This window comes from Mustela putorius, unplaced genomic scaffold (genome assembly GCF_011764305.1).
Source record: "Mustela putorius furo isolate JIRA1106 unplaced genomic scaffold, ASM1176430v1.1 tig00000596_pilon_pilon_pilon, whole genome shotgun sequence".
Taxonomy (NCBI): Eukaryota; Metazoa; Chordata; class Mammalia; order Carnivora; family Mustelidae; genus Mustela; species Mustela putorius.
In genome coordinates, this window is record NW_025421428.1 from 14,537,465 (window position 1) to 14,563,560 (window position 26,096).

General features: G+C 63.2%; 1 protein-coding gene across 2 annotated transcripts in view; it reads left to right on the forward strand.

Moving 5' to 3' along the window:
* Positions 1 to 26,096, forward strand: part of COL5A1 (collagen type V alpha 1 chain) — a 138,263-nt gene that overhangs the window by 79,980 nt on the left and 32,187 nt on the right. For both annotated transcript variants that reach the window (XM_045082847.1, XM_045082848.1), the window contains exons 23-37: positions 501 to 554; positions 774 to 818; positions 1,497 to 1,550; positions 5,496 to 5,540; positions 6,357 to 6,410; positions 9,694 to 9,738; positions 11,456 to 11,509; positions 13,771 to 13,878; positions 14,624 to 14,677; positions 16,523 to 16,576; positions 20,839 to 20,883; positions 21,009 to 21,062; positions 22,126 to 22,170; positions 22,592 to 22,645; positions 23,490 to 23,543. In XM_045082847.1, coding sequence (XP_044938782.1) covers positions 501 to 554; positions 774 to 818; positions 1,497 to 1,550; positions 5,496 to 5,540; positions 6,357 to 6,410; positions 9,694 to 9,738; positions 11,456 to 11,509; positions 13,771 to 13,878; positions 14,624 to 14,677; positions 16,523 to 16,576; positions 20,839 to 20,883; positions 21,009 to 21,062; positions 22,126 to 22,170; positions 22,592 to 22,645; positions 23,490 to 23,543 — 819 coding nt within the window. The remainder of the gene's footprint in view (positions 1 to 500; positions 555 to 773; positions 819 to 1,496; positions 1,551 to 5,495; positions 5,541 to 6,356; positions 6,411 to 9,693; positions 9,739 to 11,455; positions 11,510 to 13,770; positions 13,879 to 14,623; positions 14,678 to 16,522; positions 16,577 to 20,838; positions 20,884 to 21,008; positions 21,063 to 22,125; positions 22,171 to 22,591; positions 22,646 to 23,489; positions 23,544 to 26,096) is intronic.

Sequence of the window (26,096 nt, forward strand, 5' to 3'; positions counted from 1 at the left end):
CAGGGCCTGCCCCCGCCCCCCAGGTGGTTGCCATCAGACGGGGTGGGAACGCGAGGCGGAGGGTGGTGCGGGCCCTGAGCCCTGGCCCTGCGTGGAGCCGCCGCCAGAGAGCTTGTTCCCGCCCGTCAGAGCCGGACCAGCCCCGAGGGACCTGGCCCGCTCCCTGCGAGGAGCCTGGTGCTGAGCGGGCACCGTGGGCCAAGCCCACGAGAGACAGGTCTCGTGGCTCTACTGGGAGACGTTAGCCCAATGTTTTTGGAAGCGTTCTGCCAAACAGAACACTTTGTGGTCTGTTCCTTTCACGGGCTCCTTGCCCGCGGCTGTCTGGGTCGCTGGCAGAAATGACAGAGCGCTCCCCCGGTCGGGGTCAGCGTGGAGAGCCTCGCGGGTGCCAAGGCCTGGTTCCCCTCCGCCATGCCCCTTCTTGCGTGGCATGAGAGGTGTTGGACCCGTCTGTCCCCCAGAGCTCCCACGAGTGGCCTGGCCTTTGTTCCTTCTAGGGCCCCCAGGGAGAGCCCGGCCCCCCAGGACAGCAGGGTAATCCAGGTGCCCAGGTAAGCGAGCCGTGGGGGGCAGTGAGCGGTGTGGGTGTGCTGGGGTGTCCTGGGCCCCGTGCTGCCTGTCCCTGCCGAAGGGACCGACAGCCTAGATGTGACTGAGGACTGAGTTGTTGGTGCCCAGAGGAGGGGGAGGGTGCCGGGGAAGGTGAGCGGGGGCAGGGAGCGTTTGGAGCCGACTTCCTTGACCGTTCTTGCCCTGTCCCCCTCTCTCAGGGTCTTCCAGGCCCCCAGGGTGCCATTGGGCCTCCAGGAGAAAAGGTGAGTGCGCTGTGCAGGCGCGGGCACGCTCCCATCTGCCAGCAGGGTGTTTCCGCCCCCGGCAAGCTCATTGCCCCAGGGTGCAGGCGGCGGGAGTGCTGGTCGTCCCCGGCCGGTACGAGCTTCTGTCCTCCCCCAGCGGCAGGACGCTCAGGGCCCCGTGCACGGAGCAGATGAGCTCAGGGGACGGCGGGATCTCTGTCTTTCACTGACCCTACCGCTGGGCCATCCACACGCTCCTTGTCTAGCTCCGCGTGGGGTCGCCGGATTACGGAAGACAAGTGAACCCGGCGTTCAGCTGGGCCTGACCGTTTGTTATTTGCCTGACGTCCAGCCTGAACCGGGCGTCCTGTTTTGTTGTTTGCTTTTGTCTTGTGTTTGTGAAATCTGGCCGCTGAGTGTATCGGCACCTGCCGAGAGCTGGTGCTCAAGCCCCCGTGCTGCTCTTGGCTCAGGGCTGCCTGTAAGGTGTGGTTCTCAGGCCCACGGATGGTGGCAGCTCCTGGGAACCCGGAGCAGCAGAGGGCGACGGTCCCCCCCTCTCCGGGGGCCTCGGTTGCTGGAAGCTTCCGTGCCTCTGAGCATCCTTTTCCAGAAATGTTCTTCGGGCAGGTGGAGGGCGGGCAGCCCAGGGAAGAGGTGACCCGGAGGGCTCACGGGGTCTCTGGTTTGTTCCAGGGTCCCTTGGGTAAACCAGGCCTCCCAGGAATGCCCGGTGCTGACGGACCCCCGGTGAGTACCCCTTCACACGCCACCTGGCCCCGGTGCCCCCAGGGCGGGACCGGGCACCCAGGCCCGCGGCCGCCCCTCGCCCCCCGTTTCCTCTCTCTCTGCTCTGCGGGTGAAGACCCGACGGCTTGCTCCGTAACTACCCGGCTCTGGACACACTTTCCCAGCCTGGGTTCCAAGCAAGGGGCAGAGACGGCGTGAGCAGGACTCGAGTTACTGGGGCGCTGCTTCACGACCGGAGCCCGGCCCGCGTTTCTAGCTCCGAGGAGGGTGGGCTGGGCTCCGAGCGGTCCCCGTGTTGCTGGCGTTGACGGGAAGGACGGCGCGCGGAGGGTATTTTTAGCGACCGCCCGCTGAGAAGGCGGGTCTGCACAAGTGCGTCCGCGGCGTGTGCGCTCAGCTGTGGGGCCGGATTCGATGGTGCCAGAAATAGCGAGCCCGTGACAGTCCCGTCCGCGGCTGCGTGGCCGGAGAGAGGGGCAGGGAGGGGCCGCGTGGTCGGTGTGGGGGCTTCATCCGCTCCCACTACCCACTTTGCGTGTTGCTGGTGCGATCTGGGGATTTGGGTTCGTTTTAAAAGATTCACGTGATGCTGCCTGCATAGCCTGTTTCCAAAACCGTGATTGGCTGAATTACCTGTTTGGGGCAGGGCATCTCGTTAACTTCTCAGCCGTTAAAAACTAAGCAAGAGCTCCATACGCTGACAGTTCATTGGTGACCGTCTAAGACTCGGCCGTCGGCTTCCCTGGCTGGGCCCCGGGCATCACACGTCCGCCACCGCCCTGTCCCTCTCCAAGCCCGCGGCTCGGCTGCTCCTCCGTGCGTGAGCTGCCCTGGGCCCCCCGTGGCCTCCGCTGTCTGTGTGTGTGCGGGCGCGGACATAGCACGTTGCGTCCTCCTGTAGCTTACGCTCATACTTGATTCCCTCTTCTGATTGTAAAATAACACACCCAGTTCGGAACACTAGCAAAGGAAATGAAATGACAGTAAAATGAAAACCACCTTACGCCATCTCCAAGGCCCAGCCCGCGATAGCAGGGGGCGCATGTCCTAGTGTGTGTCCCCCACCCCACCGTGCATCTTCTGCAGTGTTTGGGGTGAGCGGCGTCTCCCACAGCGGCTCCGGGGAGAGGGTGCTGGGGCTGGGTGGGCTGCCGACCCCCACCTCCCTGACCTGACTGCTTCTGCCAGGGAGACCCCCCCACCCACACTGACCCGTCCTTCCACACGCTCGGTGCCCAGTGGCTCTGGTTTTCCTCCCACTTGTAGACCCCCACCCCACCCCCGCGCAGGGCCCATAGGCTGCACTTCTCTTCCTTTAACGAACACTTGAACCTAGAATAGGAGCCTCCGCAGGTCCTTCAGACGTCAGACACTCCAGGGGCGGCGGTGGGGGGAGCCGGTTCCATGGCCCCTGCCAGCCAGCCCGTGGTCTCCCAGGAACTTGCAGGAACAGAGACGTTGAAACACACTCTCGTTATGGGGCAGCGCGTTGTCGATCATCCTTAAACAGACGGTTTTGTGTCTCTTTTCCCTCGAGTTGGGTTTGGCTTTGGCTGCGGAGAGGAAGGTTGATTTAAAGCCCGTTAGAAGGAAGGAGCGTTTCCAGGCAGACGCGCTGGGGCGCGGTGAAATCATCCCAGAGAGCCCACGGCGGGGACTCGGGGCGTGAATTATGGTTCGAGGGAGTACTCCGGAGCCAGGAGAAACCGACTTTCGGCGCGTATTCGGTGACACGAGGAAAGGCCCGCCGCGCGATGTTAAACTAAAACCACATCACGCGACGCCCGTCTTGCGTGCCTCGTGCGGAGGATGGATGGGCGGGTCGGTAGCATGATTAGCCGTGGGCGCTGGGGGCGGTGAGGTTAGGAGGGGCCGCATCGCTTTTGCTCTTGCCTGATGGGCCACAGAGAACATATATTACTTTTTTAATCAGAAAAGTATCAAATACACATAATTTAAGCTTTATTATTTTTTTATTATACAAGTATATCCGCGTTATGGGGTATTGCAGAAATGCAAAGCAGGGAGACAAGCCTGGCCTTTCCCTAGGGGGAAAATTCAATCTCTTATTTTGATATATTTCCTTTCAGTATTTTTCTGTGCCGACATTTTTAACAAGCCTGCTTGGTGCGTCCCCCGCCTCCGTAGTTCCTCTCATTCTATAAATGCAACTTAAAATGTGCCTAAAGAAATTTGGCTTCCATTCAAATAAAACTAATAATTACGGTAACTGCTGACGCGAGCTGGCCGTTCGCTCCACGCCGGGCGCAGTCCTGAGTGCCCAGCGCACCTGCTCGTCCGGTCTCTGCAGCCACCTGTGAGGCAGGCACGTGGTCGTCTGCGCCACGTGAGCGAGGACGTACCACGTGGGGGGCATGGCATGCCTCCCGAGGGACCCCCTTGGCGCCCGGGGCTCGAGCACCCCCAGCTGCCCTCCCTGTGCCCCCAGGTCCGTAACGGAAATGGGCTGGAATAAAGTCCCCCCAGAAAGCCACATGGCGGCGGGCCAGGATCCACACCCTTCCGGTCACCCCAAGGCAGGACACCCTCTCCTTGGCACTGTTTGGGTGCAGCCCTGCCACCCTGAGGCGTGGGCGCCGTGAGCTGTGTTTGGGAAAGGCAGCGCGGCGGACTGGGTGTCTCTGTGGGTGGTCCATCTGTCCCCTGATTTCCCTCAGGAAATCAGGTGGGCACCGGGAGGCTCTGCCCCGAGGCTCCCCGAGGGCACCCCGCCCTGTAGAGGACTCCTCTGCTCCTGCTTGCTTTGCCCTCCGAGCAGGCTGCTTGCGACAGCATTAAATCCAAGTGCACGGCTAACAGGAAGCAGAAGGAACGCCCACAAGTATTTATTCTCAGAAACGGGAGACTTGGGTCCTCACAATGCCGTTGTGTTCTAGAACAGGGTCCCCGGTGCTTAGAGCCCTCAAGCTGAAGGAACAACTAGTCCCCCCCTCCTCTGACACGTGAACAAGTGGAGGCCCAGAGAGGGCGAGGGACTTCCCTGAGGTCACGCAGCGGGTCGGGGTAGCCAGGCCCAGAATCAGACCGCGCCCTCGCCACCCCGCACCGCCTTGTCACCGAAGTCCCTGGCGAATTCCAGACAGAGAAGCGTCCCTCTTTCTGCTTTTATCCGGGGCTTGCCTCAGGAGCGCAAGGGCGTAAAGCTAGTGACCGACCTCGGCGGGAACGTCGGAGAGCTCGCGTTTCTGAGGATGGGCTCGGCTGGGGCTCAGGTGGACGGGGCAGTGACCCGGGGGCCGAGACCGTGTCTGCTGGCTGTCGGCTCTGGGCCTGTATCGTGGGAGCAGCTCGACCCCTCCAGTCCGTACCAGCTAAGCGGCTGGCAGGCAACCTGCCCGGGGACTCAGGGATGCACCGGGGACCCGAGGCGAATGACAGGGCGTGGCCTCTGTCCGGGCACCAGTCTGCCCCCCCCCGCACGTCCCCCAGCACGAGAGTGTTTTGCAGGCAGTGTGGCGCCTGCCCACCCGGAAGGTGGCGCGTCCAGACCCCCGTCCCGCATCATCCTTCCCCTGGCACAGAATCCTTGCGGAGCCAATGCCTTGTGGTCCCGGCCCAGCTCACCTGCCCTCGGGGTTGGGCTGGGCCTGTGACCTCGTTATGGGCATATCCCGCCTTTGGGGGTCCACACACACTTCTCCTCCAGGTCCCCACTGGGCCCGCACGGAGCACACGAACGGAGGGGGCAGCCGAGGGTCGGGCTGAAGGACTGGCTCGGGGCCGGTGGCCGGCAGTGACCCGGGCTCAGCTGCCCAATGCGTTTGACGTGCGCATCTCTGGCCGGGGGCGTGGAGGGAAGGACACGGGGCCTGGCTCCCCCTCCCACGCGTGACCACAGCCGTGGGGGACGGTCACCGACTGACACCGGCCTTCTCGGCATGGGGGACGGTCACCGACTGACACCGGCCTTCTCTCTCCTGGCAGGGACACCCTGGCAAAGAAGGCGCCCCGGGAGAGAAAGGCGGCCAGGTGGGTTCAGAACTGACGTGAGTGGGGCAGCCGGGCCCTCCCTCTGGTGTGTGCCCAGGGGGCCTCCTCCCATGCGGAGCCCTGTGACCCGTCCGTCCACCCCCCTGCACACGGGCTGCAGGCAGGGCTGTCACCTGGGCCGCACAGAAGCTTGGTGACGGGGCGGGGCTCCTACTGATCCGCTGCCATTGTTTGTTTGGGGTCGAGGACGTGGGGGTTTGAAGGTGGGATGGAGTCTCCCGGCAGCCTGAGTCCCCCGGGTCTGCCGCCCTGTTTGTGGCCACAGTTCCCTTGTGCCTCCGATGGGATCCCCAGCCCTCCCTGGGCCGGCCCCGCTCAGTGCACCGGGACAGTGGTCAGCACGGCCCGTTGGCTGTCAGCGGCGTCCCTCCCAGACGGCCGGCCCTTGTCTCCTGCCCCAGCCGGCAGCTGCCCCACGTCACCCGAGCTGCCTCAGTGGGGACTGTGCTCCCTTCAGGGCAGCCCGCCCTCCCAAAGCATCAGAGCCCCCTCCCCCTCCCGCGGCCCCACTCCCACTCCCCAGCTGCGGGGCCGGGGCTGCCGTTGGATGGGGCCCTGGTGTTCCCGTCACGGGACACAGCGTGCACGTCTGCTTTCCCGGGGGGCAGGGTCCCATGGGAGCAGGTCCTGCGTGTCTCCTGAGGAGCCTCTCCCAAGGGTCTGATCTGGGATGTCTGCTCTGCTCAGGGCAGGGGGAGCTTGCTGGTGGAAGGCAAGCTTTCCTGCTGTGCGGGGAGGGCACAGAACGCCTGCCCACCCCGGTCGGAGTTAATGGTCTTCCTCTTTTGGTTTCAGGGTCCTCCTGGCCCCCAGGGTCCAATCGGCTATCCGGGTCCTCGAGGAGTCAAGGTGAGATTTGGCTTCCTGGAGGTCAAGATTGGGCTTGTGCGGCACAGCAGCCCTGGACATCCAACGAGCCCGGGACAGAGGGCCTGGGCAGGCGGGGGAGTGACTGTTTGCGGCCAGATGGGGCTGATCCCCAGCAGGGGACGTCTCTGTGTGTCGTCGGTGGCTCTCGGTCCATCGGTTGGGACACTGCTCTGGTTGTCACCTGGGGCCTGCTCCCTCCCAAGCCCCAAACACAAACCTGTTCTCTCCCACGCACACCTCAGCCAAGGTGAAGAGCCTGACACTCTTTCCTGGGGGGTGCCCAGAGGGCAGCTTCCAGGGCCTTTGCACGTCCGGAGAGAGCAAGCCTGTCCCCATGGACAGCACCAGGGCAGACGGAGCGGTGGTGGCGGGGTGGGCATGGGGAGCAGTTGGTGGGAGATGGCCATTCATTCCCAACTGCGTTTCTGCCACTGAAGCCTCCCAGAGCCTGGTTCAGCGGGCACAGAGCTCCGGAGCAGAGCCCCACACCGGGCCCCGGCTACTCTGCCAGAGCGGACCGCGTCTGAGTCGTGTAACGTGGTCTCCAGCCATGCTGGCTCTGGACACGTCGGACACGGTTATGCAGAGAGAGATGTGTCCCAGGAACGTGTGCTGGGCAGGGGTGCGGCGGGGTGGCCGAGTTCTCCCTCCTCCGAGAACAACGGTGGCGTCGCGTCTGAGAGCTCTAGGTGGTTCCGGGGCTGGAAGAAAGCTAATGGAGTCTTTTCCTTCCAAGTGATTGTGACTTGCTGTGCAGGGAAACGTACGATGTGCGCACACAGCCAGCGCAGCCTGAGGAATTTGCGTGAGCTCACGCACGGGCTCCCGGGCCTGCCCCGCGTTGTTTGGGTGCTGACCTCTCCCAAGCATCCTCGTGCCCTGGGAGCCCGCGGCTGGCCTGTGGGCGGAGGACAGAGAGGCTGGGAGCTCAGGGGGCAGTCGTGGGCCCCAAGTCAGCCTAACATCGGTGCCTCAGCAGGACTCAGACCCAGACCTGCTTATTCCGAACCCAGAGCCCTGGGGCTGGTCCCCGAGCCTCCCTGCTGTGTGTCCCTGGAATCGTGGCGTTCCGACGGCCCAAGCCGCCGCGGACAGACTTCGCGGGGCGGGGAGCCCTTGGAGGCCACGGTTTCTCCCCGACGCAGGCTCTTCCCGGCTCGCCTGGGGGGTCGTGCCAGGATGGTCATTCAGCGGAAATGCTGATAATGCGAGCTCTCGCGGGTTTATCTTACACGCTTCGTCACAGAAGTGCCTGCTGGCCCCATACATGGCTAATTGCATAGGGCTGTGTCTGTGAGCTGTAGGTGTTTGCTGTAAAGTGTTCACAGAGGACGCTCTTACCTTGTCCATCGGATAAAAATTCATTCACTCCACGAGCGAGCCACTTAGACTTCGAAGCGCGGAGAGGGAGGAAAAGCAACGCCGGGCGCTCTTGTCGTTGGAGCAATAGGTTCTCCTTCCCGGGCTTCGGAAGCCGTCAGGGGAGTCCGCGGCCTGAGGGGCGGCGGGTCGCCCAGGGAGGTGACTGCGCAGGGCCGAGAGGCGGCGAGCGGTCTCCGGTAGGGCCGGCCCTCGGTGAGGGCGGCCCGGCTCTTCTCCACCATGTCCCGCCTCCCTTCTTTCCGGGGAAATGCCCCTCTGGGTGCTTCCACTTCCCCGGCCTTGCCGAGGCATCTGCGTGGGCCTGGCTGCCTGCAGGGCACCCCCACCGCTCTGCAAGCCTGCAGGAGCCGGGCGGGCTGGGCAAGACCGTAAATACGAATCCTCTCGAGGCCGTGGGCAAAGCCTGTCTCTCTCTGGACCCCTTTGCTTTCGGTCCCCCAGGTCTGGCCCACGAGGGCCACAGGGGAGGCTGGCATCCGGCGGTACTCCACCAACCAGGGCGGATTCGTGCCCCTGGGGGACACCAGGGGGCATTTCTGACTGTTAGAACTTGGGGGGCGCCCGCCGTCAACTGACGGCTCGAGGTCAGGGACGCCGCGCCCCACCCCTGCTCTGTGCGGGACAGCCCCGTAACACGGTCACCCAGCCCTGGATGTCAGTACGGCCGGGGCTCCGAGACCTGGTCTGTTTGTCGCCTGGGCAGCACTCTCCTGACCTCTGACCTTAGGCCCAGGAGTGGTGGGCAGGGGAAGCCCCCGCCCCCACCCCCCGCCAGCCTGGCAAGAGGGAGGAGCCTGGTCCAGCGCCCCCAAGGGCATCAGGGTTTCAAGGTGACCACGCCCCCGTCTGCCCTGAGGCTTCCGGTCACCTGGGGCTGATGGGGCCTGCAGTGCATCTGGGTGGCAGGAGACTGCGCCCCCCAGGCCTGTCCCAGCTCCGGGTCCGGCCCCAGCTTTGCCTAGAGGCCCTCCTCAGTCCCCGGGAAGACGGGCAAACCGCACAGTCTGTGCAAACTTCTCACCACCAGACGGGTCTCGGGAGGTGGCCCTGCTGTCCTGTTGGCAGCCTCAGCTGGAGGCAGATGGGGGGCCCGGCCTCTCTCTGGGGTCCCACGGGCAGCTGGTCTCTGGGAGGCAGCGGTCAGTTCTGCTCCCTGCTCGGAGGGCCCAGGCTGTGGCCACTTAACTCCGTGCCACGGACGGCTCTACCCGGCCTGGGCGCGGCGCTGCCGTGGGGCGGGGGCATAGGGAAGAGCACTGTCCGTCCGTTACATTTCTTGTTTGGCCCAGAGATGAGGTACGTCCTGAGCTGATTATTACTGGCAGTGCTGTTCTTACTATTAATTAGTAATTAATATGATCGTACCTGTGGTCGTGTATTAATAATAATCCTGAATGTACTGACGCACATTGCTCTTGGTAACTGAGCGCCCACTGGGACCCGGGGCTTGTCTGGGCTCCCTCTCCCACTAGCAGGAACAAGGTAATGCTGGTCTTCACCCCCAACTTTCCAAATGAGGAAACTGAGGCACCAGGTCCCTGGCACCGTGTCAGAGGCCACAGAGCTGGGGTTGGGACCTGACTCCAGAGCCCAGGCTGAGGCCTCGCGTCCCACCTGCTCCCCAGACCTCAGGGAGGCGGAGGTTTCTGAGGAGGACGAGATGCCCGTGGAGGCCGTCTGGGAATCGCAGACACGGGGGGCCTCGCGTGGGACGCGAGGGCAGGACGTTTCTCTGTGAGCCCAGGGAGCCCTTCCTTTGAGACTGGGAGCGCCAGGCTGGGGCTGCCGAGCTCTCTCCCTCCATGGCATTGACATTGGCCTTTCCTCCCGAGAGCTCCGAGAGGCTCTGACTCGTTCCCTTCCCTCTGTGTTTGCGCAGGGGGCAGATGGCATCCGCGGCCTGAAGGGCACGAAGGGCGAGAAGGTGAGTGCCGCTTCCTGCCGGGCCGCCGGGCGCATGTGGCTCGGAGTGGGGTTCCGAGGGCGGCGTTCCCAGGGCGGGGTTCCGGCAGGTGGTCCACGGGGACAGCGTTGGCCACAGCTGAGGCTGCCGTGGCCTCTGAGACCGAGGGATTGGTGCACACTGCGGGCCAGGCTGTCTGCAAAAGGAAAAACGTGTCCAAGAGGACAGGCTGTGGGTGTCCCTCCTGGCGGGGCTGAGGGGCTGGGGCTTTGCCCCCCTGCCCAGCACACAGCCTACCCCTCACCTGCAGAGGCCGTGGACGCCCCACGCCCCACTCCCCACTCCCACGCGGCTGCCTCCCAAGGGGAAGGACAGCCCCTCGCACTGCCACGGAGCCGGGCGCAGAGGGAAAGTGGTGCCGCCTTGGCCATCGGCTGCACCCGCCGTGGGTCCTCTCCCAGGGCACCTGCCAGTCCGAGGCGGCTCATCACGGGACGGCACTAGGCAGGGACAGCAGGGAAGCCAGAACCTCCGTGTGGTGGCGTCGGCTCCACCCCCAGCCCGGCTCTGTTCTCAGAGGGCTTCCTGGTGAAGGCAGGCACACACACTGCCTCAGTTCCCTCTGGGGAGCTCCCTCCGGGGGTGGCCAGGGCAAGGCAGACCTCTGAGCCCTCGTTCTGGGGCATCTGAAGTGTGGGGACGGAGGGCCAGTGGGTCAGGGATGTGCACACCCCCCGCAGGGCAGATCTTGTCCCCGGCAGCAGGTTCCATCTCCCCGAATTCCTGGCCCGTCCACCCAGGCCCTGTGTCCTGCTGGAGGGGCTGTCCAGAGCCCCCAGAACGTCACTTTTGTCCTTAGCTGAAGACTGGGCTGCCCGGGAGAATGTGGATTGGGTCACACAGGGCAGGCCTCTCTTCCAGGAGGGTCACTGCGCTGCCCCAAGTTGGTTCTGGGCTGGGAGGGGGGTGAGGAACCGCCCCCCAGGAACTTGGCCCTTCTGAGGCTGCTGCGGGCCAGCCCCTGGCACTTCACCGAGCGGCAGTGGCCTGAGGAGGAACGCGTTCGCGCCTTGTCCCAGAAAGCGGGCTGCCTCTGGGTGTGAGCCCCTGGCCGGCCTGGGTGTTGAGGGCCAGGCCCTGGATGGACAAGTGAGATCAGGACGCGGGCCTGGACGCTGGGAGGGAAGGGTGAGCCGGGTGGGCCTGTGTGGCCCTCCTGAGGGTCTCTGTGGGTGTCTCCGTGGACTTGAGTGATCAGCAGGCCACTGACGTGTGAATCCCCAGATTCACACACAGCAGGAACATGTCCTGCTGGGCCAGAAAACGCAGGACTGTCACAGAGGGCTGGCCCCGCAGCAGGACTGCCTGAGCCCCAGGCCCTTCCCTGCCTACAGCGCTCACTGGTCCTGGCCTCTGTGGGGCAGAAGAGCCCTCCTCCGCTGCTTGCTGGTTCCTGGGCTCCAGCGGTGCCCGGACTGGAGGCAGCTGTGGGGGAGGATGGGCAGCTGTGCCCAGCTGTGCGGGGGGAGGGGGTGCCGGGCCGCAGATCTCCAGCTTGTCCCCACGACCGCGAAGGGTTAGGGGGACGCCCTTCACGCAGCAGCCCCCCACCTGGCGCGTCTCCTGCTCGGGCCGTGGCTGTGCGGCTGGGGGCCCCGTGCCGACTGTGACTGTGGGGCCCGGCCATCCGGGAGATGGGCTCTTTCATGCAGCCCGGCACTGTCTCGTCCCTTGTCAGGGTGAAGACGGCTTTCCTGGGTTTAAAGGAGACATGGGCATCAAAGGCGACCGGGTGAGTGTTTTGGGGTGTCGGGGCGGGGGCGGGGGCGGGGCGGGGCTGTGGGGAGGGGCCTTGGAGGGTCAGGAGAGGGGCTGGGGCGGGGCTGCAGGTGGGTCCGGCGGTGGGGCTGTGGGGCAGGGCAGGAAAGCTGGGGAGTTTGGGGCCATCGGTCAGCTTCTCTAAAGGAGGTGAAGCCTCCGTGGGAGCTCTAGACCCTCAGGCAGGGCCAGCTGGGGGGCCCAGAGCCTGGCTCTGTGTGTGTCTCCCCCACCACTGGCCCCTCATTTCTGGCTCAGAGCCACGCTGACTCTTGTCTGTTCTTAAGCCCCATTCCTGGGGTCCCCTGTGGTCACTAGCCCCTGTGCCCTGGTTCCGGCCCACAGTCTGGACAGCAGAGCCGTTCCTTTGGCTCAGAAGGGTGGGAGCGCTGTGGGGAGCAGGGGAAGGGGCTGCCTTCTGTCCAGGGAGGGCCGGGGTCCTTGCCCACCCCCACAGGATCCCAGTCCGCCAACTGTTCTTGCGTGTTCTGAGGACCCAGGGCAGCCCCTGTGTCTGTGACCTCATCCCGGGCGATCAGAAGCCGCAACAAACCTGTTGTTTGAATAATTCACCTCCGCTCCAGAGGCAGCCGGCCGGTGCTGGGGAGGAGGAGGTGGCTTCCTAGGCAGGTGTCCTGCAGAAAGCCCCCTGGCCGTGTTTTCATCTAAATGAGGAGAGGGTGATGCAGACACCGTAGCAGGGAGTGTCCGGGGAGCGGGCCCGCGGCCACACACTGCGGTGCGGGCACTTTGAAGGCTCCCCCCACGCCTCAGAGTGAGCCCAGGCCGGGCAGGAGAGAGCCAGGTGCCTGGGCCGCCCGGCGGGCACAGACGCACACCTGGACGGGTGGCTGTCAGCGGCCCCAGGGCCGTCACGTGGCTGCCAAAATTATCCCCTGACCAGGCTGGCCTGCAGGTGCCTTTTCAGAACATGCCCGAGCCCCTGAGCCCCACACGCTTAGCGCAGCGTCCCAAGCTCAAAAGGCAGAAGCAGTCTTGGCGTCTATCAAAGGAGGAGGAATAAAAGGGAGAGATCAGGTTCACAGTTATGTCCCGGTTATGTTCCTGCTGCACACCGCCGTTCTGGAACTTTCTCCATGGTGACAGGACCCCGACGGCACACGTTGGAGGGGCCTCTCTGTTCGGCTGGTCAAAGTCCTTTTTCTTCTGCTTCCAACAAGGCAGCCCGCCTTTACGGTCTCTATTACAAAGACGCGTTTTCAAAAGAGGCTGCACAAGAGGTGTTCAGCAGGCACATGCCCGGCTCCGTGGGCCGGCCCGCGGTCGGAGTTAGGAGAGGGTAGGGCTGGGCTGGGACCTTTCCTCAGCTAGAAGTCTGAGTCATCCATTTTAATTTCCTCCAGACGAATTTCTGCCCAGCACGTGGCATTTTCTAGGTGCTCAGTAAACGTGTGAGGGACTCTTGTTAATGGAGAAAAATGCTTGTGAGGGACCCAGGGACCTGGGCCTGCAGACAGGCTGGACCTTACGGACAGGGGAGTCTCTGGTCTTCATCTGTGCGGCGTGCGTGTCTGTTGTGGGTGGCGTGACTGTGCCACAGTCATGGGACATGGGGGAGCCGGCAATTGGAGGGTTGGCAGTGGGCCGAGAGCCAGGGTGGGTGCTCAGACGCTGGCTGGTGGGCGGTTACTGACCTCAGCAAGCCCCCAGACCCTCACTCTTGCCTGGGCCCAGGCCTCCCCATCTGTACCATAGGCAGGTTGGATGGGGCAGTGTTGGGACCCTGTCATCTCCGGGCCACGTGCCGTGGTCTCCTGTGTGCCAGCCGTGCTCAGACAGCTGCCCAGCCAGGGGCTGTGGTCTGTCCCTATGCCTCCTGGGGCTTCAAGGGAAAAAGCGGGTCCCCGTGCACGGGCTCTTCTGCTGTGTTTGGGGAGGTAGTGATTCGGAGTTCTGTGTTTACTGGCCGTCTCAGCCAAGAGGGGCTCATTTGGAGAACGTGACTGGGAAGCAGGAGTGTGTGGCCTTGAGAAGAGAGCCGCCTGCCTCCGTGCGGAGGGGCGGCCTGACCGGTCAGCAGAGCCTGTAGCTGCGCACGCCGCTCTGGTTTGGTCTGACCAGAGCACGTTCCATCCGCTGGGCGCCGCCCGGTGGGCTGAGTGGCTCCTACCACAGGGTCTTACGCGGACTCTCGGACCCGGACCGGCTGCTGGGAGTCGTGGGGTGGGGGGAGGCTGGGGGGTTCTCCCTCACCGTCTCTTTTCTGACTTGCAGGGGGAGATCGGCCCCCCTGGTCCTAGAGGAGAAGATGGCCCCGAGGGTCCAAAGGGTCGTGGAGGTCCGAATGGCGACCCTGGTCCTCTGGGACCCCCCGGGGAGAAGGTATGTGACTTGGGACGCTCCATCGGCCCCTGGGGATAGACCCTTCCGAAGGCCTTGGCGGTCCAGCGGGTGACTCCGCCAGGCTGAGGCCCCCGGGGGGTGGGCGTGATCTGACTCGGGTCCCGTTTGCCTCCCTGGCACCCTTGCCAGCCTTCCCAGGGGCTTTGTCTGTTGAGAGGCTCATCGTTTTCTTGTCCTGAGCCCGGCCCTTCTGAGCCCTTGGCCAGCATCCCTCCTGCAGGGAAGAGCTCCTTCCCACAGGGTTCCCAGAGCCTCGGGCGGGAGCCCCAGCAGCCCCGGCTTTGTCTTGCATGTGGGGCTCCTGCAGCTGCCCTTACCCTGCCCTCGGGGCTGTGGGACGCTGCCCGCCCTTCCCCTTTGCCCTGGCACGGGGCTGGGCTCCCAGAGCGCCCCATCTTGCCCCAAGGCTAGGACCCTTTTACAAAGGGTTAAACAGAATCTCAAGGGTAAAAGTTCTTTCATGGAAGATTTGCCTCAAGTTGCTTTTGCTTCAGTGTCATATTGTCTCTACCTGAGGAGCCTTGGCTTTTATAACCGGCTGAGGCAGGATTTTCGGGAGACGCCATTCCAGGGGGCAGGCAAGGGGTCTCTCTGAGTCCTTCAGTCTTTGGAAGCCGCAGCCCACTCGGGGCCCCGCTGACCTGTGCTGGTTTTCTCTGCTCTGAGAATGTGGACGGTGGAAGACGGTGCCGGCCGGTTAACACAACACCGTGTCTCTCCCCAGGGAAAACTCGGAGTGCCGGGATTACCAGGTTACCCGGGAAGACAAGGGCCCAAGGTAATCTACGGGCTCGTCAGGTGTTCGGACACCCCCTCCGCGCCCCTCCCTGCCCTGCCCCCCTCGCCCGGTCGCCGCTCCTGGGGAGGCTGCTGCGTGCCCCCATGCCCCGCAAGTTCTGCCACATTCACAGCCTTTGGCCTTAGTCCGGCCAGTTTGGAAGGAGGTGCTGGGACCGTTAGCAGAGGCTCTCAGAGAAGGGGCAAAGCCGGCCAGAGCGGAGGGCTGCAGGCCGCCGTGGCCGCGGCTCTCTCTCCGCCGGGCGCCCGAGAAGCCGCGCTCACCTCTGCTTCACCCTGGAGACTGGAAGGTTATTTGCTTATAACCAGCGTCAAAGGGAGATGAAACCTTCCTCTTATGAAAATCATGTCCTGCTTTAAGTGAAACAGCTCCTCGAGGGTTTGGAAATCACTTAAAACATGATTTTTTTTTTTTTTTCAAAACTCATCTTTTATTATTCATGGCTCTTCCTTAAAAAATAACCAGCCGCCTGCACCGGAGACATAATTAGTGGAGGAGGAGCATGCCTGTCTCTCCCAGGTTTGCGGCGGTGCCTTCCTGCCTTCCTGGCCCTGTGCCGCTCCACACTCCGGACTCTACCTCACGAGCGGGAGGTGTCCTGGGGCGGGCTGCCCCGCCAGGCATTCCCATGCGGCCTAAGGAGACAGCAGTCCCTCCCTGGAATGCTAAGATGCACCCCCCGGGGCCTAGACCCGCGCCCTGTGTGAGGGGAGGCCGTTGGCTGTCAGGCAGGGATTTGTTCAGTGTCCGACAGTGGCGTGTGGGACAAGGCTGCGATGCGGCGGCACCCACCGCCTCTCGGAGGAAGAGGGGCCGATGGACAGGTTTTCTCTCCTGAAGTGCGTGACCCTCGGGGGGGCAGAGCCGAGATAAGTCAGGGTGTGTGGCTCAAGTTCAGGCGGTGTCCTTGGAAGGCAAGGGTGGAACTTGGAGGCTGCCTGGCCGTTCTGAAAGTCCCTGGGAATGCCTGGATGCAGCCACGTAGTTCTGTGGGACCTACACCCGGGTGTCCGTGGCATGGTCTCCTGCTTAGATCGGCAGGTGGGCACGGGGCAGGGGATGGGCCACGCTCAGCCCCTGTGAGCAGTGCCAGGCTTGGACATGTGTGAGCTTTTCCTGACCCACGCACATGCTCAGGTCAGGATCTCGAGCCGCATGGAGAGTCCGGACCCACTCTGAAGACAGTCCCCCCCACCACCTGTGAATGTGGGGGTGCCTTCATGTCACGGGGAGGCTCAGCTCGTAGGTGTCTGGGTACTGGCTGCACAGAGTCCCGAGTGCGTTTGTGCGCGGGCCCCTTGGAGGTTTCTAGAAGGAACAGCTGTGAGCCACTACAGTCAGGGCATAAATTTACATTGATTTTGGACTCTGCGAGCTGCCAGGCTTTATTTAGAGGTGTTCCGGGAAGGTGACAAAACATGACAACAGGCAGAGTAAACACAGTATCTAAACGGGAGATCCGTGCGTCGCCTCTGGTTCGTCTCAGGATCCGGGAGGTCTGTTCCTCCCCGAGGACCGGCCTTTGGAAGCCGTGGCTGTGCAGAGAGGGGACACGGAGAAGCACGGTTAAGACAGCTTTGGTTTTTAGACGTGGACTCACGAGATGCTCGGGAAACTTATTGAGAGGGTGGGCGGCGCGTGGGTGGGGGCGGCGGGGGGGCGAGTGCTTGGATGGACAGGTGGATGGATGCACGGATAGGTGGGTGTGTGGACGGACGGGTGGGTTGGGGGCGCGAGGGCGCGTCCGAGGCTGCGCACGACGCGTGTAGCGCGGCTCGCCCTGCGGCCCGGCTCTCACCCCCTCTCCCATCTGCTCTCTTCCAGGGCTCCGTGGGATTTCCTGGCTTTCCTGGGGCCAACGGAGAGAAGGGTGGCCGGGTAAGGACAGCCTGGCCCCTGCTCAGGCGGCTTGTTCTGCTGCCGCGGCGTGGTGGTATATCGCTATACATGGGGATACGTGGGTATATTTTCTAGGATATCTCATTTGTTTTCACCCACTTTGCTGCCAAAACTGCTTTCCGGACAGCTGACCTTGAGCTCGTGACCTTTGACTCCCCAGGCCAGAGACTCGTCCTGCACACGAGGCTGGTGGTGATGGGGTCGGACGGGCAGTAGCAGGACAGGGAAGCGTGTTGGGGGTGGGGCGTCGCGCTTCCTAACGGACACCACGACCCTGACAGCTCCTCCGGTCATCCGTGAAACCAGGATTCATCCCTTTCAACCCAAGGGACGTTGCCCCCCGGCTAGGTTTAGAAGGAAAACAAGGGATTTTCTCTTACTTTGTGTGTCCCCCTTCCTGCTCGTCGGGACTCAGGAAGCTCCTCTCCCTCGTGACTCCCCGGCTGCCGTAGTCACCAGGCATCTGCCCAGTGCGGCGTGCTGTGGTCCTCTCCGTTGTCACTGTGAGCTTCGGGGCTCTGCGGGGACGGGCGCGGGAGGCCCTGCCCCGACTCCGTCCCGACGCTCTGCTGGCCCAGGCTTCCCGGCCGGGAGCTTACATGAGGCCGCCTGAGGGCCGCCCCTCAGGACACGGGATCCTCGGGCCTGTGGGGACCGAGGGGCCGGTCTGTGAGATGTGGGGGGACCCCAGGCCTCAGAAGGAGTGCAGCTTTTGGGTGTCCTGGGACAGGGCTGCCCCACAGAGCCCCATACTACAGCCCCTGGCGCAGGCGGGGGCGGCACCTGCTTGGAGCCTGTGCTCCACGCTGTCTTTACTGGGCGGGAGCAGAGACCGCGAGTCTCCCGGGAACAGAGCGACAGCGACGTGTCAAACCAGCCACACCCGCGTGAACAGACGTGTGTGCCCGACGCACGGGGCAGAGGACGTGGGGCCGCTCTTGGAGCCAGCTGGCCGTGTGACCACGGGGCACCGTCGCCCTCTGGCTCTCTCTCTCTGCTCCGTGTCTCCATGTAGACCCTTCTCTGGATCCACATTGGCGTTTGCGTCTCTTCCTGTCTTTCTGTCGCAGTCCGTGTGTCTGTCATCCACCCATCCCCCACCCCTTCTGTCTGTCCGTCTGCTTCTTCCTTTGAGGGAGAGTCTGACAGGTGTCTTCAGGGGAGGCTGTCCTCTGCGGTGCTCACAGAGGCCACTGCGGGGTATGGTCTGGGGTCTGGGAAGTGTGGGGCGACCGGGGGGGGCTCCTGGCGGCCTCATGACCTCTGACAGCACCCTGCAGGGAGCCTCTCGGGGGTGGGGGTCATGACATTCAGCGTTCGGTCCTGTGATTCGACCACACCTCCGTGCTGGCCATGGAGGAGTCTGCCGGACCGGGCAGGGATCGAGGTCCCGTGCGGCCGGATCACACGGAGCCGTGGAGGCCTGGCCGGTGACCTGGGTGCACTCAGTTCCGAGCCCCACTGCTCTCTCCTTGCCCCGCCAGCTGCTCCGGAGGCCGGCCGGACGCTGGGGTCCCTCCCCCACCCCAAGCCCCCATGGGCCACCGTCTTCCTGCGTTGGTGCCACGGGTCGCCGGGGACACCACGGAAACGGAGGTGGTTGACAGCAGGGCGGTGTGGGGCCTGGGGTTTGCACTGGTGAGCTCGTGGCTCCAGGCCCTGAACCATGGACGCCCCGAGGAAACCATCTATGCTGGGAATTTCCAAGGATTCTGTAGCTTGTGAGTGGTGGTGACTGTATCCGGTGGCCACCGTGGTGAGGACGGGGCCAGAGGCCACAGATGTGAACTTGGATAAAAGGGAATGGCTTGGGCCACGGCCAAACAGGACTGGCCAGAATGTCCACTCATCGTGGGAGAGAAATAGTCCCCCTGCCCCTCCTGGGGTCTGGGGACACAGAGGCAAGCGGAGGACATGGCATCTGGAGAAGCATGGCTGCGTCTGCCGTCTGAGACGGCCCTGTGTGCAAGCGAACTGCATCCCGCCGCGGGTTTACACGCATGGTCACTGCTCGCTCGTGGGCCGCCTACGCCCCAGGTCCCACAGGCAGTGGAGAACCTGCAACCCTGCACAGGAGAGGAGCCCCGAGGACGCGTGTCCACCCAGTGCCCCCTCTGAAGAGAGAAGTCTGTATTCTGGAACCTTCCCCAGGGAAGGAGAGGAGAATTGTCTCCCAGTGACAGTGACCTTCCCTGAGCCCTCGTGGTTTTCAACCCTCCAGTGACGGTGGCAGTCTGGTGGCTTGCCGCCCCTTCTCAACCAACTTGTGGGGTAGTTCTTGGCATCCTGACACTGTGTCTATCTGTCCATCTGTACAGACAGCAAGCGTGGGGCATCTTCTCGGCCCCCCTGTCCCAGGTGCCCTTGGAGCCCTGGGGACACAGCGGAGAAGCCCACATCCCCGCCCTCGGGGACCTTGCCTTCTAGAGGTTGGGCCAGTGGGCAAATCCGTAAGTAAAGCGGTCGGCGGTGCGAGCTCGGAGCACACGAAGCAGGATGGGCAGAGAGGGGTCACCGCAGAGGTAGGCAGGGGCCAGATGTCTGGCACAAGTGGGCCTGACTGGGGCAGAGCAGGGGTCAGGGCCAGGGGCCGTCCCACGGGCAAGAGGACGGTGAGCAGGAGGAGGGAAGACTCGGCGTCTCCAGGATTCAGAGCCACCCCGGGGAGCACGGCGAGGTCTTGCTGCTTGACCGACGGCGCCGGCTGCATTTAAAACGTCCTCCCCGAGAGTGCCAAGCGGAAATCATCGAGATGCGGACAAGAACCAGGGGGAAGGTGGTGAGAAGCGCAAGTTCCGGGTACTGGTGGCGGAGGCTACTCCTTGACGGCCCTGAGCCCCCGCTGACCCGGAGGGCGGCTCTGTGGGGCTGGCAGCCGAGGGGGCACCAGGGTCCAGAGACACCACCTGCGTTTGGCTTCTCGGCGCGAGCAGTGCCGTTTCTGGGGCTGCCTGTGCCTCTGCAGCAGGGACTTGAGCACGTTCACGGGCCAGCCGCCAGGAAGACCGCACTCGGGGTGCTTTCTGTCCGGCGGCGTCCACGGCTCTCTGGTGTGGCTTAGTTTACGGAGAGGACCTAGGAGGCCTGGGCGGGCCGCGGGGGCTGTCCGTGTGACCACCGTGGGCCCGGCGCCGAGGGTGGGGTTTCGGTGAGGCCGCGGTGCAGAGACGTGCACCCACGTGCACCCACACACACCAAGCAGCGGCCAGGGCCGGCCCCGGCCTCCACACTGGCGAAAGTCGACCGTCGGAAGAAAGCAAATGTTTCATTAATTTTCGTATGCAAATATTCATTTGAAGGCAAAGGATATTGCTGTAGCATTAAAGCAGGGAAAGCGGAGTGCATTGTGAAAAGGCACCATAATCATCTCATCATCATACACGGTTTTATTAAATTCTTTTCAAGATGGGAGACTGCAGGAAGCTGTTTCGATTCTGGTAGCAAACAAGGGGAGCGGCCGCGCGTCAGGCTGTTACAGCACAGCTCTGCCTCGGGCGCTCTCGTTAGGAACCGGAATAAGATTCTGGAAAATCAGTGGAGAGGCGGCGGGGACACCCGGGTGGCATTCAGCCCGCTGCTCCCGCACGCCGTAGGTAAACCGCCTTTACCGGTTATCAGAGCTTTGCTTCGGAGGAAAAAATAAAAAGATACGGCGCCTCTGTTTCCTGGGGTTTGGAAAATGCAGAACACCGACAGCAGGAAGAAGGAGCCCCCGTTCGGTTAGAAGCAGCACATGAGTTTGGGTGTGTGATTTATCTATTGAGTTGCAAGTTTGCTGGTCTGCGGAGCCTGTTGAAAATTTAATGGCTAATATTCTCGACAGCAGCAGAAGTAAATTATATATGAAAGAGGTTGACGTTCTCTTCTCTTGCAGTAATGATCCCCCCCCCCCCCCGCCGCCCCTGCCGCTGGGAGAGAGAGAGGGAGAGGGTGGGCGGAGGGGTGTTGATGCTTGTGGAAAGGAAACCAGATAGGAAACCAGAGAACGGCGGTACGCATCCATCAGGGTGCGGGAGGAAAATTGGATCCCTACAGGCCTGAGCTGGAGCGCAGAGCCCCGTGTATTGAATGTGCAGTGCAGTCCTTCAGCCTGGAAAAATCTCCTGTAAAAGCAAAGATGAGAGAGGGGGCCTTCCTCCTTTCTGTCGCCGAGCCCTCTCCCCGTGACCCGGAGATGGCCAGCGCCGAGGCCGTGGCAGGTGTCTCGAGCCACTGACCAGCCCCTTCTTCTCTGGTTCTAGGGCACGCCTGGGAAGCCGGGACCACGGGGGCAGCGAGGCCCGACGGTAACCGCCCTCGGGGCTTCCAGAAGCGGGAGCGTGTCGTGGGGAGCCTGCTCGGTGGGAGGGGCAGGGAGGTCTCGGGGACAGGGAGGCTCCGAGCTCACCCTTCCTCTCTCCTGCCTGCGCAGGGTCCGCGGGGTGAACGAGGCCCCCGGGGCATCACTGGGAAGCCTGGCCCCAAGGTAGGTCTTCAGGGGGCTTCTTCTGGGGCGCCTGCTGGTCACCTGTGGTCTTCTCATTTGGAGAAACAAAAACGAAAGAAAGACGTTTGCTTGAGGGTATTTAAGAAGGAGCTGGTCCAGCAGCTCTCGGGCAAGTCAGGTTGAATTGAATCACGTGTCTCAACCCCGAAAGTGGAGGTGGGAACGGCCCCTCCCGATACTGGAACCCCGAGACAGCAGCCCGAGGCCCTAGGAGGCCAGGCCCACACGGCTTTGCACAGATGCCACACCGTCCTGGCACCCACCATCCAGTTCTGGTGGGGAAGTCCTCTTTCTTTTCTTGAAAAGCATTTGAAAGCTGTAGAGAGAGCTTTGCCAGAAATGGAAAGAAAATTCTTTCTGCCTCAGGAGAGAGCCTGAGCCTGTCTCCCACGTCCCCTCTTCTCGCCAAGGGGCACGGACGCCAACTCCCCCCGGTTCTCTGTGTGGAGCCGCACGGCTGCCAAGCAGGCCCCCGCGGTCCCGCCCAGACACCAGTCCTAAGTGCATTCCCACCAGGGACACGGGCCTTCTGATTGGCCGGGGTACAGAGCCGGGCCATCCCAGGCTGACCGATGTACCCGCTGGAGGCCACTGTGCGTTCTTCCGCGAGGCGCACGTTCCCATACGCGGATGTAAGGCTCTCCTGCGAGAGCCACTAAGGCCAGGGAGCGGCCCCTGCCTTGCTCGGGGGCCCGGACCGGACGCCGTGTCCTGTCCCCACAGGAGTTCTCGATGTGTTTCTTGGTGGGAGCACAGCCTTTGTTCCCCCGCAGGGGACTGTCCTCGGGGAAATGTCACAGCCCCGCAGATCGCAGCTCAGTGTCTGACCTGGGCACAGAGGCGAGATGACAGACAGCTGGGGGGGAGTGCCCCGAGGGCAGGTGCTCTCTGCTCTTTCCTGAGAACCAGGTGACCTGCACTCGGGCTCACGTGACGTCTGTGACTCTGACCCCAGCGATGTCCCGGGCCAGAGTCTTTCTGCCGCAAACAGGAAGCCATGGGTAATAATAAAGCTCTTCTTGCTCTGTCCTTCCCTCCCTAGGGCAACTCTGGAGGCGATGGCCCGGCCGGCCCTCCGGGCGAACGGGTGAGCGTCTCTGGGGGAGCCGCTTTTGCCTGAAATGTCCCGTCCGTTTCTTCCTGGGGAGGGCTGGGGGGGAGGAGGGCCTCTGACCCTCCTGGAGCAGCGGGTTTCCCTCAAGGTCCGTGGGAGTGAAGTCTCCTGCCTGCTGAAGTCAGCAGCCCCCTCCCCTTGGCCGTGGTCTTGGGGCTCCGAGGCGGCTGCGCCGTCAGGAAACTGGGCCCTCGGCCCCATGCTGGCCCCTCAGCTCCCCGGCCTGACCTTGTACATGTCTGGAGCAAATGGAGGAAGCGTCCAGGGGTGGTGGGAGCAGAGAGGAACATCGCTCAGAGCACCAACAACACTGGAAGACAGCGGTGGGGGCGGCTGGGCACCCACACGGCGGGGAAATGACTTCTGTGCTCAGCTGGCCCTGCTCTGTCCCCAGGGACCCAACGGACCCCAAGGACCCACTGGTTTTCCTGGACCCAAGGGCCCCCCTGTAAGTAACGTGTTTCCTTGTTGCACAGGCGCGGGGCTTCCTGGAGACCTTCATCCTTCCCCGGGGGGCTCTGTGCAGGCCCCTCCGGTGGGCCGGTTGGGAGGGGTGTCGGCCGGAAACCGGCTGGAGCGAGCTGCCTTTCGGAAGCGCGGAGCTCGCGCTCACCGGGAGCAGCATGACCTAGTGGGGCCCAGTGTGAGTGTGCTGGGGCCGCGCCAGGTGGCCACCGACAGGGGCAATGTGTTCTCTCATAGCCCAGAGGCCAAAACTCCAAGCCCAGAAGTTGGCTGGGTGGGTGACTCCCGGGGGGCCCTGGGGGAGACTGTCCCCTGCCGCTCTCCTGGCTTCCTGTGGTGGGCGGCTGGCTCTCACCCCGTCCTGCCTCTGTCCTCACGTGGCCGCCTCCTCCCTGGGCCTCTTGGGGTCTTCAAACCGCTGTCCTGTTGTGAGGACACTAGTCACTGGGTTAGGACTCACCCTGGTGTTGTATGACCTCGTCTTGACCTGATGACGTTGGCAAAGCCTCAGTGTCCGAGTGAGGTCACCCTCCCAGGTGTGGGGGATGAGGCCTCAACCTGTGTTTGGGGGACGCACCTCAGTAATTCGGAAGAGGCACTGCGTATGCCTGGAGGTCAGCCCCAGGACAGGACCCTGGGTCCCCGAGCCGCCTGCCTCAGTTTCCCCCGGGAGGTGAAGAGGGGCCTCGGGACGGCATCGCTGCCGCGACAAATGGTTACAGGCATTTCCTCCGAAGTGGGGTGGCAGTCACCCCTGGTGTGGGAGTAAACCCCAGGGCAGCACCTCAGAACCAAATAAAACTTCTTCCCTTTGCTTCTTTCTTCAGGGTCCCCCGGGCAAGGACGGGCTCCCAGGACACCCTGGACAGAGAGGAGAGACTGTGAGTATGGCCGGTGTGGGCACACGGGGGTCCGCAGACGGGGGTTGGCCCGGCCTCTCCCGCAGCCCCACACGAGGGCTCCGCCTCCTGGGCCCAGTGGGCTTGGGAGGGAGCGGCCGCCTCGGGCAGGGCCCCGGAGGCCTGGGCCGTCTCCCGCTGACCTGGGGTCAGCCTGTCCGTGCACAGCCCCGGGCAGGCCCGCAGCACCCCGGGCAGCTCTGGGGGAAGAGGCAGGTGCCGGCCTCCACCTCGTACCGGCGACTGTGGCCCAAGGTCACATTTTTTTTTTTTTAAGATTTTATTTATTTATTTGACAGAAATCACAAGTAGATGGAGAGGCAGGCAGAGAGAGAGAGAGGGGGAAGCAGGCTCCCTGTGGAGCAGAGAGCCCGATGCAGGGCTCGATCCCAGGACCCTGAGATCATGACCTGAGCCGAAGGCAGCGGCTTAACCCACTGAGCCACCCAGGTGCCCCCAAGGTCACATTTAAACCATCGTGGCAGACAAGGCGCCACCTGCCCCGCGGTTCCTCTTCGTCCGTGAGATCCCTGTGAGGGCAGCGTCGCACTCAGATGGGAAGGAGCCGGGAGGGCTCTGCGGCGTCAGATGGGAGGGAGCCATGCCTGAAGCTGCAGGACGGCCGCAGGCCTTGCACCGGGCCGGGCCTCCTCTCCCTGGGCCCTTCTGGCCTCGGGCCTGCCGGCAGGAGCTAGGCAGGGGCTCCTCCGAGGAGACGGGGGCCTCCCGCTCTGCTCACCGTCAGCCACTTTGCCGCCCCACGCCCACCGCTCACCTCGCCCTTCCCTTTAGGAGAGCCCGGCGCCGGCTGTGCCATCTGGGCACTTCCGGTTGGGAACAAAAGCATTTTTCAGAAATAAGGTCACTTCCTGGCCCTGTGGGCCATTTGGGTTTTGACCCAGCACATGGCGTGCACCATGGGCCTGTCCTGGGGGAGGCTGTGGTGGGGGACACCTGTGACCTTGAAGCTCCAGGCTCGGACAGCTGGGGAGCCCGTAGTCACCAGAGATGGGGGACGTCGCTGGGAGGCCCTTCGTCCCGGGAGCCGGGTTTTTTTGGGGGGATCACAGGTCTCTGAAAGGCTCTCACGGCCAACGGGGTCGCCGTGTCCAGCGAGACTTGGAACGCCAGATTTCACATCTTCTTGGTGCTCGCTCTTAAAAAAACAGATTCCTTTGTCTCTCTGGCTCATTGTGATGAAACCTCTTTTAATTACACCTTCCCGGCGTTCTGCCGCGTGGCAGGTGCTGGCTGATGAGCACAGCGTACCTTGCTCTTTTGTTTATAGAGAAAAATTAAATCATCTCATCGGAGCTTCGCATATTTTTCCCTAATGCTGTTCCGAGGAGACGAGATAGGAGGCTTTGGCAAGTGTGTGGTCTTCTCCCTGTGACTAATCCGGAAGAAAGGCTGCTAGAATAATGAAGCGGCTTGTCTTTGCTGGGAAAGTAGCCCCCGGGCCCCCGGTACGTCTGCCGTGCATGGCTGTCCTCGGGGACATACGAGCAGCCCTCTCCGGACCCGGCCAGGACAGAGGGCTCCAACGGGGGCCCACACACGTCCTCCAGAAGTTGTCTTTTTGGTCAGGGGTTGACTTCACTCGTCAGGAAATACACGCACAAGAGACCGATTCTTTTAGATGTGAACCCAAAGCCCCTTTCTGGGCCAGTGGCTGGAGACCGATTCCATCCTCGGCAGCCAGTGATGGTCCTGCCTCTGGGGCAAACCTATTCCATCCTCGGCAGCCAGTGATGGTCCTGCCTCTGGGGCAAACAGAGAGGCACTTCCGGCCTTTACACTCAGGCCGCCGGCTCCCCTGGGGCACGTTGACCCTGGCCCACTAAGCAGGGTCTTTAGCCTGCCCCCCACCTCTCATTTCTGACCCTGGAAATGCTGCCTACAAAGAATTCTGCTCGAAAATTGGCCTTTTCTGTGCGTTGTATGCCACTGCCCTGGGCCTACAGAGAAGGGCACTCAGAGTTTGAAGAGAGGCCGACTCGCCACAGGTTTGCGCGGTCCAGTGGCGTCACAGGAAGTTTCCAAGGCCGGCACAGTGGCCGTCCTCCCGGGGAGGCAGGGGACCACCCTGACCGTCAGCCACACGGGCAGGTCCGCTCACCCTCCGGCTCTCGCTGGGGCTTACGGCTTCCCGCTCCGGATCCTGGAGCTTCCGCCCACGGCTTCCCAGGCGTCACGTCTGCCCGTCTCCGCCAGCTCACGTGGCCCTGCAGGTGGCCCGTCGTTGGCATGTCTCGTGTTCTGGAGACACACCAGAAATCAAGCCCCTTCTTCGAAGTCCGCTTGCTCCTTGAAGGAGGTGTGTGCGGCACAGCCAGCATCCACAGGGAAGCCAAGGTCGTTGCCCGCAAGCGGCGTGCAGGCCGGAGCGAGAAATTCCTGTGGAACTGAGCTCAGGGTACCTTCCGGCCACTGGCTTACAAAAGCAGGCATTTCCACGCACGCCCAGGGGCCGGTGAGGTTACCTGTCGCGCGGCAGAGACCTTAGTGACCCGCGCAAGACAACCTTCCAGAGCC